Source organism: Chrysemys picta, chromosome 3, assembly GCF_011386835.1.
Source record: "Chrysemys picta bellii isolate R12L10 chromosome 3, ASM1138683v2, whole genome shotgun sequence".
Classification (NCBI taxonomy): Eukaryota; Metazoa; Chordata; order Testudines; family Emydidae; genus Chrysemys; species Chrysemys picta.
The window spans coordinates 81,839,912-81,856,577 of NC_088793.1; the positions used below are offsets into that span (position 1 = coordinate 81,839,912).

Consider the following 16,666-nt stretch of genomic DNA (forward strand, 5'->3'; position numbering starts at 1 on the left):
TGGCAGAGGTCTGTTTAGTTGGTCTCAAGTTTCCAACCCTGCTAATGACTTATGTGGGTGTCAATATGCCGCCATATGATGGCATTTGTTTTTTCAGTGTGCCTTAAAAAATTAAAACAAAAACAAAAAAAGCCCCCCTCTACACACAACCCAGGAAGTTACACAGAGAACTATGTTAAAAGAACATTAGGATTGCAAAGTTAAGATCTCACAAGTTAACTGCCAGAATTAAAGTTCCTACCTATGCAACCTTAATTCAGGCATCTTCTGAATATGCATTATGATTAAGGCTATGATTTAGTCATGGAGGTCGTGGAAGTCACAGAATCCGTGACTTCCAGTGACCTCCATGGACTTCAGCCTGCAATGGTCGGGAGCTGGGGGGAACGCCAGGCCACCGTGGGCAACCCCCTGCAGCTCCTGGCCCCCAAGGGCAGTGGGGGACCTCCACAGCTCCTGGCCCCTGCGCAGCTGCCCCGCTTCAGACAGTGTGGGGACCCGCAGATCCCCATTTTGTCAGGTATATTTTTAGTAAAAGTCACGGACAGGTCATGGTTTCGTGAATCTTTTTTGTCCATGACTTTTACTAAAAATATCCATGACAAAATCTTAGCCTTAATTATGATAGTGTCTTTAACTACTTAATCACGTGTAATTTTTTCCACAAAAACCCTGCCTCCTTCCATGTACCATAGGATGCTGCTCACTAAATGGCAGCTATTCAATGTTTTGTTTTATCTTTATTATTCAGTGTGTGGCTCTGCTTATTTGCTTAACACTATTCAAATCCCACCCTGAAGACAACTATTAATTTCCTTGCAGGCTTTTCTGGAGTAGTCATCACTATAGCATCTGAGCGCTGCACAAACATTAATCTAGCTTCACACGGCAGCTATGAGATGAACGGTATTATTACCCCCATTTTATAGAAAGGAAATTGAGACACTGAGACCAAGGTCAAAAGTATTAACTAATTGTGTACCCAAATTAAGACATCTAGGACCTGATTTCTCAGAGTATTTAACATTATATATTATATATACTTAATATTCAAATCACAGATTTCGTTGACTTCAGTTTCAGCTGTGAGTGCTCAGCAACTCTGCAAGTCAGACCTCCGGGTCCCATGTCAGGCTCCGTACAATGAGGCAGTCACAATTAGTGATCACCTGTAAAAATTGTGACTTAGGGTACATGCAGACTACCTGCCGAATCGGCAGGGAGTAATTGATCTATTGGGGATCGATACATCACGTCTCATCTAGACGCGATAAATCGATCCCTGAACGCATTCCCGTTGACTCCAGAACTCCACCAGGGCGAGCGGCGGTAGCAGAGTTGACGGGGGAGCCACGGCCGTCAATCCCGCGCCGTGAGGACCCGAGGTAAGTCGAAATAAGATGTTGACTTCACCTACGCTATTCCTGTAGCTGAAGTTGCGTTTCTTACATCCCCCCTCAGTGTAGACCAACCCTTACATGGCCTGTCCAGCATCACATAGGAATTCTGTGGCAAGGGAAGGATAAAATCCAATTCTCCAGGAGAGCATTCACCTGCTTTATCCCTGAAACCCTCCCTTCTTTTCCTGCACATACTCTGCCTCATTCGCAATGCACTTTCCAACTTCCACAACAAATGAGTCAGGGGGCCTATAGGCAACAGTCTCCTTCACTACACTACCCTGCTTCATCCCCAGAGCTTGTCCAAACTTTGTGCTGAATGACGCAGGATCCCAAGGGAAAAAAAAAAAGTATGAGATCATGAAATTAAAGTCTGTATCATAATGCAGATGCACAGAATGACCGAATTAAAACCGTATAAGTAGCTTTAATTCTGGCACTTCCTAACTTTTGAGCCTTTGACTTTGCAACCTTAATAATGGTCTTAACATAGATTTTTTTGTTTGTAATAAATATTACAGTTTGGTTTAATCAAAGAGGCTGAACATGCATAAAGATAAATAAAGTGTGCAATTTACCTCAGCTCCACCCATCCATTTTGGCTCATCAGGGAATTCAGCACATAAAACATCTTTTGACTGGTCTGTCCCAAGGATGTGGTAAAACAGCTTCTGGTGCACATTAGTGGAGGTCTCAGTGCCTGGTATAATTCAGAAGGGAATTATTTAATTTTCATTAACACCATAAACTTTTTGCAAGCTTCTCTGCCTCCGTACACACACTTGTGTTGAACGGAGTTTATCAAGGATTGCAGCCGGATAAGGGTCAGCAGCCATTCTTATTCTCACTACACAAGAAGGGTGTGTATTCGGGGGAGAAGCAGGTATGACAAATATTGCTAATTTCAGGACTCATTGTTTCATGCTCCATTTTCTGGAAGCTATCAGCAACTGCAAACATTATTCAAGGAGTCGAAAATATCTGAGTAGGTTTTGGCATCATGTAACATGAGATGCCATTTACAGTCATCCCTTTTAATAAGTAAGATATTTAGATGTTTAGTAAGATAATATCCTAGCGATACCAATGTTATCAGTTAGTGTTCATATAATAATAATACTTGCTGAAAATCAAGAAGTGATATTTTAAGGCTTTGCATGAAGTGCTAGATAAAGTTTGGGATAGGAAAATAGGAATCCATGCCATTAGATTTTGTTTAATCAAATCAAGGTAAAAAAGAATATTGGCCCAGTAATTTTGGGGCATTTAACATTTAGGCTGCATTTCCTGTTTTTTTTTTTTTTTTTTTTTTCCTTTTTCTTCTCATTAACCATTTGTTTGCTTTAAATGTTCAGGAGTGACAGACAGATGCAGTTTAGTCAGTAACTCAATCCTTACCAAATACTTCTAGATTTACACTACAGCACTGCTATGTGATTTTTTAAACTTCTGAACTTAGAGCATTATTTCAATGCAAAAAGGACAAGGCAAGGTACCAAATTTGGAAGTTTGTCCAAATTATAGTTCCATTGCAGTTGAATGTGTAAAAATTAAGAGAAAGACTTGCTCCCAGTATGTTTAACAAAAAGTGCTTGGTACAAGATCTTCAAAAACCTCACTGTGGAAAGAAAAATGAGTAAATTTTTTTTTTTTTTTTTTTTTTTTATAAACAAAGGACAAGAAAGGAGAGACAGGAAAAAAAACCACTTATAAAGGAAAATCATGTATATGGATTTAGGCCCTGATCATTCAAAGACTTACACACCTTTACCACGATGATCAGGGAACGCATATGTACGTTAAGTCTTTGCAGGAATGGAGAGTGCAGTATACAGTACTTGTAGAAGGAGCAATCTCAGAGGGGAGTGAGTATCAAGAGGTCAATCAATATTCTACACATTTCTCAACTGCCTAAGGAAATTTCCTGGGGCAACTTGCCATGGATGTGGTTAAACAGTGCTCAAGTAAAACAATTTTTTAGCCACTATTACACCCACCTCTTGAAAAAAGGGGTTATTTTTCTCCACTGATTCAAGGTATACTTACCATCACTTTTCCCATCTTGTTTTGGATAGCAGTTGTAGAACATGCCTTTTCCATCATGGGTCCAAGCCATGCAACTGAATTTAACCCTTTCCAGCGTATCTGGAAGCTCTTCAGGACCGTCCACTTTCATAAACTTGATAGTTACCCAGTCTGAGCCACTGGAACTCAGACCATAAGCAAAGTATTCACCATCTTCACTGAATGCATAACCTATAGATAAAGACAAACAAATGCCTGGGTCACTCTTTCTATTTGGCTGCACAACTTTCTACCATTTGCCACAGACAGAAGTATGTCACCAGTTTAAAGTTGAAAAGCATTAAAAAAATAACTTTCACTTTTAAATAAACATTTAGAGCACACTTTTTTTTTTTTTTTTTTTTTTTGGTTTTAAACTACTGAAGTAGGTTGTGGCTCCTCCCTCCGCCAGCAACTAATAGTGAATGCACTGGCAGCACCAGTGATCTTTGGTTGCTGGCCATCTCTCATCTACTGCACATCTTTAGGTTGGAAGCATCTTACCATCTTCCAAAATGAAGTGGTGATGCAAGTTATTTATACACATATGTAGTAACTAGAAGGAGTGCTGTCTAGTGGTTATCCCAAAAGACAGCGAGGCAGGACTCTTTATTTCTACTCCCAGAGCTGCCACTGATGGAACTATTTAGTGCGTCTGTCACTTCCAATCCATTGCTTAGAGTAAATCACAGCTGAAGTGAGGAGGCATGGCACTTTACTGGTGGGCTCTGCAGTGTTCAAGTCGCTCCCTCCTAAAAACCTGTCTGTAATTAAATTGGGAAGGGGCACACTTTTTTTCCCAAATGCAGCTTTCAAAATTTGCACTGTTTGACCCTATAATAAATCTATACATTTATTAGAGTTCCTACACACAGCTCTGTGTAGCTCAAAAGCTCGTCTCTTTCACCAACAGAACTTGCTCCAATAAAAGATACTTCACCCAGAATATTCAAGTATTCATTAACGACCAGAGAGGTCAACATAATTAGCAGGATCACCCGCTTGCCCCCAGAAGATCTCATCAGCGATGGTTGGTAATTCGTTCTGGGGGATATGAAGGGATCTTTAGTACAATCAATTGTTCCCAAACACATGGTATTCACTTTTCTGGAGTCCCTGGAGATTCCAGAAGTTCACAGCTCACTGATTGAGAGTTTAGCTTAGCATGCCATCCTTTTTACACAAAGAAAGACTGGTACGTGACAAATGCGGAGGACACTCTACTAACAACTATCTGAACTATGAGCCTTTTCCTCACTTGCCTGTGAATACTGGGGGAGAGGAGAGAGGCAGGCTTATAATGAATTAATTTAAAAGGGGTAGAGATGGGCTGACAAAGGACAAACTTCCTCAAAGAAAGTGATTGCCATTCCAGAGACAGTCATTTCAAGTTAGACTCTGCAGAGCAATAGAAAATATAGAGAAATAAACTGGAAAAATTGTGCACCATCAGACCTAACAGAATTAGTAGGAAAAGACCCAAGATTTATGTAGTTCTATCTGAATCATGGGAGGAAAACAAGATTCTGCAACATCTTTCAGGAGAGCCTTAGATGGATGTTGGCCCAGACACTGAGGGACAATTCAGTCTGGTTATAAACAAACTCAACTCTACTGAAGAGAATGGATTGCACCAGGCCTGAATTTGGCCTGGTGTTTCCACTAGCAATACAATTACAAATTAAATTAAGCTTTATTTATTTTTTTAAAAAGCCTTCCTTCACCCCTGTGCACAGGCGTACCACCCCTCTACCTGCCTTTATAGCTCATGAGGCCTTGTCTTCAATAGGAAAAAAAGTGTTAACTCACTTGAGGTAAGAACATAAGAGCTGCCATGCTGAGCCAGACTATCATCAACTTTGCCCAGTATCCTGTCTCCCAACAGAGCTTCAGGAGGAGTATACAGAACAAGGCAATTATGGAATGATCCATCAGTCTTTCACTCCCTGCTAGTCAAAGGGTTAGGGTTGCCTGAGCATGGGTTGGATCACTCACCATCTTGGCTAAGTGTCACTGATGGACTTATCCTCCATGAACATAAGTAGGTCTTTTTTTAAACTAGTAATACTTTTGGCCATCATACGTCATGACAATGAGTTCCACCGGTTAGTTGTGCTTTGTGAGAGAAGGACATTCTCGTTTGAATTAAACCTGCTGCCTCTTAATTTAATCAGGTAACTCCTGGTTTTTGTATTGTTTGAAAAGGTAAATAAACAGGGTGAACAGCGAAGTGTTATTTACTTTTTCCATACCGCTTACGATTTTATAGACCTGTCTCATATCCCCCCTTAGTTGTCTCTTTTCTAAGTTGAACAGCCCTAATCTTTTTAGTCCCTCCTCATGTGGAAACTGTTCCTTACCTGTGATCATCTTTCTTGCCTTTCTCTGAACCTTTTCCAGTTCCACTAGAACGTTTTTGAGATGGGGCAACCAGAACTGGACACAGTATTCAAAGCATGGGTGCGCCATGGATTTATATATTGGCATTACAATTTTTTGTCTTTGTTTCTATTCCTTTTCTAATAGTTCCAAACATACTGTTAGCCTTTTAGATCGCTGCGATGCACTGAGCTGATGTTTTCAGAGAACTACCCATGGTAACTCCAAGACCACTTTTTTGGGTGATAACAGCTAATTTAGAATCTATTATATATGTATAGTTGGGATTATTTTTCCCCCATGTGCATTATTTTGCACTTATCTATGTTGAATTACATCTGACATTGTTGCCCTGTTACCTAGTTTTGTGAAATCCTTCTGTTACTCCTCACAGCCTGCTTTGGACTTATCTTGAATAATTTTGTATCTGCAAACTTCACCACTTCACTGTTCATGCCCTTTTCCAGATAATTAATGAATATATTGAACAGTACAGGTCAAATACAGATCCTTGGAGGACTGCACTCTTCATCCCTCTCCATTGTGAAAACTGACTATTTATTCCTGCCTTTTGTTTCCTATCTTGCAACCAGTTATTGATCTACAAAGGGACCTTCACTCTTATCCCAGGGCTACTTAGAATATATCTACACCGCAATTAAACACCTGCAGCTGGCCCATGTCAGCTGACTCGTGCTATGGGGCTGTTTACTTGCAGTGTTGTGTTCAGACTTGGGCTCAAGGACCTCATGAGGGGGAAGGGTTCCAGAGCCCAGGCCCAAACATCTCTACACTGCAATTAAACAGCCCCATAGCCCAAGTCCCAGGAGCCCAAGTCAGCTGACAAAGGCCAGTTGCTGGTGTTTAATCACAATGTAGACATGTTCTCAGTTTCCTCAGAGGGACCTTGTCAAAGGCTTTTGGAAAATCCAAGTACACCATATCAACTGGATCACCCTTATCCACACAGAATTATAGAAATGTAGGAAGGGAAGGGACCTCAATAGGTCATCTAGTCCAGTCCCCTGCACTGAGGCAGGACTTAGTATTATCAAAAACCATCCCTGACAAGTGTTTGTCATGGGAGGTTTTTTAGAAAAGATTAGACAGATTCCACACCTTCCCTAGGTAATTTGTTCCAGTGCTCAACTACCTTTACACTTACAAAGTTTTAACCTAAACTTCCCTTGCTCCAACTTAAGCCTATTACTTCTTGTCCTCTCCTCAGTGGATAAGGAAAACAATTTATCACCCTCCAATTTCTAACATTTTACATATTTGAAGACTCTTATGTCTCCCCTCAGTCTTTTCCAGAGTAAACAAACCTAATTTTTTTCTTGTAGGTCATGCTTGCAAGACCTTTAATCATTTTTGTTGCTCTCCTCTGGACTTTCTCCAAATCGTACACATCTTTCCCAAAGTCTGGTGCCCAGAACTGAAGACAGTATTCCAGTTGAGACCTTTTCAGTGTTGAGTAGAATAGAAGAATTTTTTCTCGTGTCTTGCTTACGACCCTTCTGCTAATACATCCCAGAATGGTGTTCGTTTTTTTGTTTGTTTGTTTTTTGCAACAGTATTACATTGTTGACTCATATTTAGGTTAGTGATCCACTATAGCCACCAGATCCTCTTCTGTGGGATTCCTTCCTAGGCAGTCATTTCCCATTGTGTACTTATGCAATTGATTGTTCCTTCCTAAGTGGAGTACTTCGCATTTGCACATATTGATTTTATCCCATTTATTTCAGACCATTTCTCCAGTTTGTCAAGATCATTTTGAATTCTAATCCTGTCCTCCAAAACTCTTGCAACCCCTCCCAGCTTTGTACTGTCCGCAAAATTCATACGTGTACTCTTTATGACACTATCCAAATCATTTATGAAGATATTGAATAGAACTGGACCCAGGACAGATTCCTGTGGGATCCCACTCAATATGCCCTTACAGCTTGACAGTGAACCAATTATAACTTCTCTCTGAGTACAGTTTTCTAACCAGTTGTGCACCCACCTTATAGTAGGTTTCGCTAAGCTATATTGACATAGTTTGCTTATGAGAGGGTCATGTGAGACAGTATCAAAAGCCTTACTAAACTCGAGATATATCACATCTACTGCTTCTCCCTTATCCACAAGGCTTGTTGAACTGTCAAAGAAAGATATTAGGTTGTATTCTTGTTGGCTCCCTCCAGGAATTCTAATAGATCAATGAGGCATGACTTCCCTTTACAAAAGTGCTGGTGCCCAGTACTTATTTTGGGCTCACCTGCATGTAATTGCCATGATTGCCTCTTTTAAAAAGACAGCATTACATTCGCTACCTTCCAGTCATCTGGTACAGAGGCTGATTTCAGTGATAGGTTATACACTACTGTTACTAGTTCTGTAATGTTATACTTTAATTCTTTCAGAACTCTTGGGCGAATACCATCTGGTCCTGGTGACTTACTACAGTTTATTGATGAATTTGTTCTAACATTTTTCTGTTGACACATCAAGTTGGACAGTACTTCAGATTTTGTCGCTACCAAATAACAGCTCTAATGTGGGCATATCCCCCACATCCTCTACAGTGAAGACCGATGCAAAGAATTCATTTGGTCTCTCTGCAATGGCCTTGTCTTCTTTGAGTGCTCCTTTAGCCCCTCTGTCATCTAGTGGGCCCCACTCCTGTTTGGCAGGCTTCCTGCTTCTGATGTACTTTAAAAAAAAAGTTACTGTTCGTTTCGACATCTTTAGCAAGTTGCTTCTCAAATGCTTTCTTGGCCTCCCTTAATATATTTTTTTAAAATTTACTTGTCAGTGTCTATGTTCCTTCCTATTTTCCTCATTAGAATTTGACTTCCATATTTTAAAGGATGCCTTTTTGCCTCCACTGTTTAGCCACGGTGGTAGTCTTTTTTGATTTAGAGTATACGTTTAGTCTGAGCCTGTTAGTGTTTTTAAGTTGGCTCCATGCTGGTTGCAGGCATTTTACCTTTGTGACTGCTCTTTTTAATTTCCATCTAACTAGCATCCTTATTCTTGTGTAGTTCCCCTTTTTAAAAGTTAAATGTTACTGTGGTGGGGGTTTTGATATTTTCATCGCCTACAAGGATGTTAAATTTAATTACATTATGGTCACTATTGCCAAACAGTTCAGCCTATAGAGGGTACATTTCACATGAGTTAATAGGTTAAGGTAAGCCCTAAGTTCCCGCACACATTCTCAACCTGCTAACTCATTTGAAAACTACATACTGCCTGGCCTTCACTAGGATTCTGCCTCAAGTTAGAGACATTCCTTGCTTGTTCAACGCAGCTGGGCTGTGCATGGATGTAGCATGAGGCTGACATGACTGTGCCACAGGTACAGCTTAATTAATATACAAAAACTTTTGTAAAAGGTAGATCAGCATTTTTAACTGGACTCTGTACTGTATAGACAATCAGTGGAGAGGCAAAGCACTACTCTGGAGAACTCCCACTCTGCCTTGCCCAATAATTACCATTCTGGCATAAAGCTGGACAAATACTTTGAACTGACATTTGAAAGAAACTACACTAGAAAGTGCTGAGGCACCTGAGAATTAGAGGTGTCCATCACACAAATGCATATGGGGATTATAAAACAATCCAGAAAGCCAACAGCCTGTTCTGAGAGAAAGAGGAAAGATTACCCAAGTGACTTTAGATATTCTTTCCCCATACATATAATCATTAGGAAATCTTTTTATCTTTTGCTTTTTTTTTTTTTTTTTTTTTTTTTTTAGTAGACAAAACCCCAATCAGACCCCATAGCTTTCCCCACAAAAATACTTATGAACATTATGTTTTGATATAAACAAAACAAAAAAAACCTTAACTTTTATAGTTTTGTAGCCTCAAAATAATCCCAATCTCTGTTCTTAAAAAAACTCCTGCCTCACTGACCTCGTAAAGCCACAGTGCCATCATCAGAAAGCTTATTTGGATCAAGAAATATTTTGGCATCAGCATCCAAGGATTCTTGCACATATAATACTCGTTGGTTCTGTAGTCCAGTATTGTAAAAGTGAAAATACCTGGAAAACACAAACTGAGTGAGTAAAAAAGGAACGCTATTTTTATTTTCCAGCTCAGCTAGAAAAAGAAAAAGAAAGAAAAAGGAGGAGGAGGAGGAGAAGGTGGTATGAAAGATTGGTAAGAAGCCATAAAAGACAAACAGAAGCCATACAGTAGTGACATCTTTACAACAGATATCCAAATGCTTCTAGAATAAAGGGATATGGAATTCATGTAAGCCACCTTCTACCAAAAACATAAACAAACCAAAAACCCAAACAAAAACACACACATACTATATACACAATAGAGGATGAAGTAACTTCCACACTACAACATGACACTGAACAGTTTGACAATTTTGACATCTTAGCAAGTTAGGGAAGCTTCATAGGACAGTTTACCTTAAAAAAACCTTTGCACTCAATATTACGATTTCAAAGTTTTTAAAATAATAATTCACAGTTTTCATTCTCTAAACTTTCCCCCTCATATGCTTCCTAGAGCAAATGACTCCTTTATGTTTCCTTCCAACCTGAGCACTGTATCTGGTGGCTGATAAGTAAGTTTTAAATAAAAGAAACTGCATTTGAAATGGTTTCCCTGCATTTCCTTGCTAAGGTCTAGCACAGCAATAAGTGTCAGGAGACAGGTTTCAGAGTAGCTGCTGTGTTAGTCTGTATCCGCAAAAAGAACAGGAGTCCTTGTGGCACCTTAGAGATGAACACATTTATTTGAGCATAAGCTTTTGTGGGCCACAGTCCACTTCATCAGATGCATGGAATGGAACATACAGTAAGAAGATATATATACACACTTACAGAGGACATGAAAAAGTGGAAGTAGCCATACCAACTGTAAGAGGCTAATTCATTAAGATGAGCTATTATCATCAGCAGGAGAAAAACACGTTTGTAGTGATAATCAAGATGGCCCATTTTAGACAGTTGACAAGAAGGTGTGAGGACACTTAATATTAATATGCAAACTAGATACCATTAACTTGGGTTTGAATAGAGACTGGGAGTGGCTGGGTCATTACACATATTGAATCTATTTCCCCATGTTAAGTATCCTCACGCCTTCTTGTCAACTGTCTAAAATGGGTCATCTTGATTATCACTACAAAAGTGTTTTTTTTTTTTTTAAGTTAATTTCACTTCTGTGTTGCCAGGTATTTTCACTTCCTAGTTTACTAAATTAGCGTGACTGGATCACTGTTTCCCAGAACACTTTTCGTGCTCCCTCAGCTTTTTAAAGAGTATCTGTAATAGCTGCTGTTTCAGAGATGCTTAGTTGCAGCTGCTATTTCTTATCTTATAGTTGAAATGATATGATTTATGAATTTCTAAATATTATAACCATAAGAAGTTTATAGGCCTTTTTTTCAACTGAGTAAGATGTACATGAGAAAGTCCTTTTTATATCATGTAATCTCTAGATCTGGATAAATACGATTAGAAGTGGTACAACAATCACAATTTTTTGAAGTTAGTCTCTCACATGAGGCTGATCATTACTAATGGATAGTGAATACATATTTCAGATAGGGATGCTATCGGAAGAGCTACAGCTCCTCTCCCTGGCTTTGTGTAGCAAAGCCACTTTCTGAGTAGTCCTCCTTTCCCAATCTCTGTGAAGCAGCATGGAAGGAAGATAGGGGAATTCCTTGCACCTGTGGATAGTTGTGGTAAAGCATCAAAACCTATTGGTTGACTGAAAAAAGGCTGAACTGAAAGATAGAAAGGGCTCTTTATGAATTTTTACAATTAATAAATGTCCACATGGGACAAACGGACATTACAAACAAGGCTATCACATCCCCTCTTTGCTCTTTTTGCTTGAGAACTGCTGCATGTCTCTGTAGTGATGTCATAGGACGAGGTAACCCAAGCTGCAACTCCATCTCTGCAGTTGAGGAAAGCCCAAAAATCAACATCCCGCTTTCTACCCTCGCCTAGTTAAAAGGAACAAAAGTTGCGATTTAAATTGGCAAAATTGTCAGTAACTAAAGTTTTTAAATGAGTACCCTTATAGTCCCATTTTCTTTTTTTAAATCCTTGTTAAACAGTATGACTTTCTGCTCCTCTGCTGATATTTAAAGGTCTTTTGAGCAAAAGAATATCCATAGAAAGATAATGAAAATGACTACGTAAAGTCCTGTCAATTGCACAGAGTAAAAATAGCAAAATTTCCTCAGGCCCCCCACTCGACGTTTCCAGCTTAGTAATCCTAGTTATTACTTATAACCAGGACTTAGAATTCAGCTTTATGATTTAAAAGCACCCAACAGCTTCTTTACATACCTTTTTCCTTTCTTGAAGTGGCAACTGTACTTGGGATAGTCATAGAGCTCAGTCATTCGTTCTTTGAATAACCCTCTGACAGGACACTGCTCAAGAAAGGGCACTGTAAGCTTATTCTGGGCCTCCACAAAAGCCTGAAGGTAAAAAATAATGCACATGCTGAGTCAAACATACCTATATGTCGTACAAGAAATACTATCTATCTTCTGACACAAGTCGCACAGAAAGAATTGTTCTATGTATTTGACGTGTAGAGTCACCCATGAAGAGTCTCAACGCCTACCTCCATAATATCATGATAAAGTGATAGAAAATAAAGTATTCAAGATAAAATAGTAGATTTCAATCTTGACTCTCAGTGGCACACTTGTGTAATTAAAATTACAGCCACCAAAAACCAGATTTCCTCCCATCCCCCAAAAAGAAGCATTTAAGAAAGCGTCTCATATTTGTCCAAGAGGCTTGGGTAAAAATCAGATTATAGTGCAGGGGTCGGCAACCTTTCAGCAGTGGTGTGCCGAATCTTCATTTATACACTCTAATTTAAGGCTTCGCGTGCCGGTAATACATTTTAACGCTTTTTAGAAGGTCTCGCTATAAAAGTCTAATATATAACTAAACTATGTTATATGTAAAGTAAACAAGGTTTTCAAAATGTTTCAGAAGCTTTATTTAAAATTAAATTAAAATGCAGATCTTCAGTTTAGTGTGGTCCTTGTCCTTGCTTTTCCTTGCTGAGTTTTCCAATGTCTGGCACGTATTTGGATACTTTAAGCTGCACACAGGCTTCTGAGTGATCTGTTGTTAACCGGCTCCGAGAGGGACAGAGGACAGATTTCATGTGTGAAAATACCTGTTCACACAGGTACGTGGATCCAAATGCTGAAAGCATTGCAATTTTCTTCAAACAGTTAAATTTCACTGGCAGGGATGTCCAGCAGGTCAGAATAGAGGCCCCATGATCTCTCTCGGTAGCTTCAAGTGCGCTCCGCAGATCCACAAACTTTGATATCCACAATTCTGAGCTTTTTAACTGAATGAGTTGGATTTCAAAATCTTCAACACCCATCCACTGAAATACAGACAAATCCAAGTCGCTTTCGTTGAACTTCAGGTTTAATTAGAAAATAAAGCATTGGGCCAAATTGCTGGAAAACTTGAAATCTGTCAGAAAATTCTGATTCCAGTTCTTGCATGTACTTTCCAATCTCATCTATACTGACAATGCAACGTGTCGATAGCTCTTTTATGTGTTGGAAGTAGCGGAAAGTAGAAGTTTGAATATCCCTAGAAAAAACTGCTAGTTTCACAACAAATGCTTTCCACGCTTCATAAAGTTCCAGAACTGTTTGCCCTGCACCCTGGAGACAGAGGTTAAATTCGTTCAGGTGAGCAGTAGTATCAGTTAGGAACATGAGCTTACACAGCCATTTGTCATCATCCAGTTTGGGGTAGTTTTGTTCTTTTTCCGACAAAAAGGCCTTGATTGCCTCAAAACAGTTTACAAAAGCGCACCAAAACCTTGCCACGACTTAGCCACCAAATGTTGCTGTGAAGTGGGATGTCGTTATAAGCACTGTCCATCTCTTCTAGCAGTGCTTGAAATTGTCTGCGAGTCAAAGCAGACGAGCAACAAGGAAATTCACAATTCGCACCACTGTATTCATCACATTATTAAGCTCTGAATTAGAAATTTTTGCACACAGGTTTTCTTGATGGATGATACAATGAAATTTGACTGTCGGATGGCCAATTTGATCTTCAAGTAACTTTACAAATCCCTTCTGTTTTCCAACCATGGCAGGAGCACCATCTGTTGTCACACAATATTTTTCTCATGTTAACTCCTCGTTCTTCAAAATGGTTTACAAAACTTTCCAGTATATCTTCCCCCTTTGTTGTGCCACGCAGGGGTTTTAGGCAACAAAGTTTCTCTTGGATTTCATCGGAAGCACAGTATCTTGCAACAATTGCCAAACGTGGAACGTCGTTTATATCCACGCTCTCATCAACTGCAACACTAAACACTGCTGTGTCTTTCAATGCAGTCGTCTGCTTTTCCTTAATGTTTTCTGCCATTTCACTTATGCGTCTCTAAACTGTTCTGGCAGAGATGGGCAGTTCTTTTATTCTAGATAGGATTGTATCTTTATTTGGCAAATCATTGAACAAAATCTCTGAACTGCTGAGAAAAACTTTTTATATATTCCCCATCTGTAAATGGCTTTCTGATTTTTGCAAAGCACTGTGCAATCTTGAAACTTCCTTCTGTAGCTTGATTTTTACTTACACTTAAGCTTTTAAAAACACTGCTTTGCTTCTCAGGCTGCTACTGCCTTTTTGATTGATTCAGTCTTGTCTGCTTCATCTCGTGCTTCGTTTCAAAAGGTCGAACACTTGATGTGCGACAAACAACACCTTCATAACAGAAAGCACAAATAGCACGGTCCTTCTTTTCAATAAATCCAAATGCATCTGTCCAAGCAGGCTGAAATGATCGGACATCTAGCTTCGCTTTCTTAGGAGCTGCCATTTTGTCAAATGTTCCCTTTAACTCTCAGTGGGAAAAAAAATGGCAATAGAAGGCAGGCACAAGGTCCAAGGCAGTGTGGTCTAAGATAAGCAATTTTAAGATGGGGTTCTGAGCTGCACCCCCTCTTGCCTGGCATGCAACCCTCACTGTCCCAGGCTGGGGACCAGGAGCAGAGCCCAGGGTGGCCTGCTGGGACTCCAGGCCCGAAAGCAGGCTGAGCAAGGGCTGGAAACCAAGATTGGCAGCTGAGGTGAGTGGAGTAGGTGGCTGGTAGGCCTGAGCAGGGCTGGAGTCCTGGACCCTGTCTGCAAGAGAGCCTCCAACCGTAAGCAAGGTGAGTGGAGCAGCACGGTAGAGACCCTTGCTGGCGAGGGGCCAGCAGCCAGAACCCCAGAGCAGCGACTGGCTCAGCCTGCCGCCACTCTGGGGTTTCTGCCCCCAGCTCCTGCCAGCTGAGGTCTCAGCCCGCTGCCAGCCTGGGTTCCTTCACCCAGGCTGGCAGCGGGTGCTGAGTGGGACCAGCGGCGGGACCCGGCTGGCAAGGGGCCAGCAGCGGGAACTCCAGAGCTGGGCGGGCTGAGTGGCTCAGCCCGACCCCCGCTCTGGGGTTTCGGCTGCAGGCTCCTGCCAGCCGGGGTCTCAGCCCGCTGCCAGCCTGGGGTTCCTTCCCCCCAGGCCAGCTGCGGGTGCTGAGTTGGACCCGCGGTGGGTCTTGCAGCAGGTCCTGCAGGAGCCGGCAGCTGGAACTCCAGAGTGGCGGTGGGGCTGAGCGGCTCAGCCCATGCCGCATGCCAGTAAAAATCGGCTCGCGTGCCAACTTTGGCACGTGTGCCGTAGGGGGCCGACCCCTGTTATAGTGTGTATATAAATAGTGTTAGCTTCACTTGCATCACAAGAAGTATACAGAGCTGCAGTACAGCCTCCAGTACTCTACCAAGAAGGATAGTATTTATATGGCAGCGTATGACTAGCAGACATACATAACACTGAGCTGTGTCAATCCATCACATCTCACAAGCTATATAGAATTGGTCTGGACAGTAAACCCAGGAAAGCCCAGGGTACAAACAGGAATTGGTTTTGTCAGTTCTGAAGACAGCACTTCTTCCTTCTCAGAATGCACTGAACCAAATCCTCATGACAGCAGGTGAGATTCACACATGTGAAGAGGACTCGAATGGTGCATAAAGGTATGTTCTGAGCTGGGTCTCTGTTCTCGAGAGACATATGATCACGTTCCTGATCACTTGTGGACATTAAAATTTCAGTGTCACAAAAGGGTAGTAATGTCAACCCTGGTCTCAAGGCCAAATCCAACTCAATTATCTTTTGCCTACCCAAGTTCCTTCTGCAATTTCAATTAGAAATGATATTCTTCTATTTCACATCCTAAAACTATTATGTAGGGTGTCCGGGAGCTGTTAAGTAGGTGCTGTATTTTATCCCAGAGTTGAGTTCTTTTCAGCAGCAGATGAAAGGAGCACTTTATAGCTTAAATAGCAGTCTAAAATACTTTACAATTCTTCAGAAAGCAAGGTGCTATACAAACAAAATGGATCCCAGCAGTCCATTGCCTTGTACCTTAAGTACTCATTTACCTCTTGTGCAATGGAGTAAAAAGTACCATTCAAACTTTGCATATGCGAGAGGAACTCACATAAGCCCCTGGTCTGCTAGTACAGGTACTAACCAAATCTAGCAAAGAGTATTAATTTAGGAGCTATAAATGCCCAACAAAAAAATTAATTCAGAGAAAACAAATTGATTATTTCAATTAAGCCATCATGAGAATGTAGATAGCAAACACACTGGCTATTCATTTAATTAAATTAATGTTTGCAAAACACTAAGATTCGCAGATCAAAGGGACAATGTAAGTGTGCAAATTATTATAAATAGCCACACATTTATTCCATTTGCTATCCTGAATTGTACTGGTATATCAGACCCGGGGTAAACAC

General features: G+C 40.6%; 1 protein-coding gene across 2 annotated transcripts in view; it reads right to left on the minus strand.

Annotated features, from left to right (window-relative positions):
• PREP (prolyl endopeptidase) overlaps nt 1-16,666 on the minus strand; it is a 170,104-nt gene that overhangs the window by 133,122 nt on the left and 20,316 nt on the right. For both annotated transcript variants that reach the window (XM_008164904.4, XM_065588275.1), the window contains 4 exons: nt 12,173-12,306; nt 9,756-9,886; nt 3,447-3,656; nt 1,979-2,100 (listed from right to left, as the gene is read on the minus strand). In XM_008164904.4, coding sequence (XP_008163126.1) covers nt 1,979-2,100; nt 3,447-3,656; nt 9,756-9,886; nt 12,173-12,306 — 597 coding nt within the window. The remainder of the gene's footprint in view (nt 1-1,978; nt 2,101-3,446; nt 3,657-9,755; nt 9,887-12,172; nt 12,307-16,666) is intronic.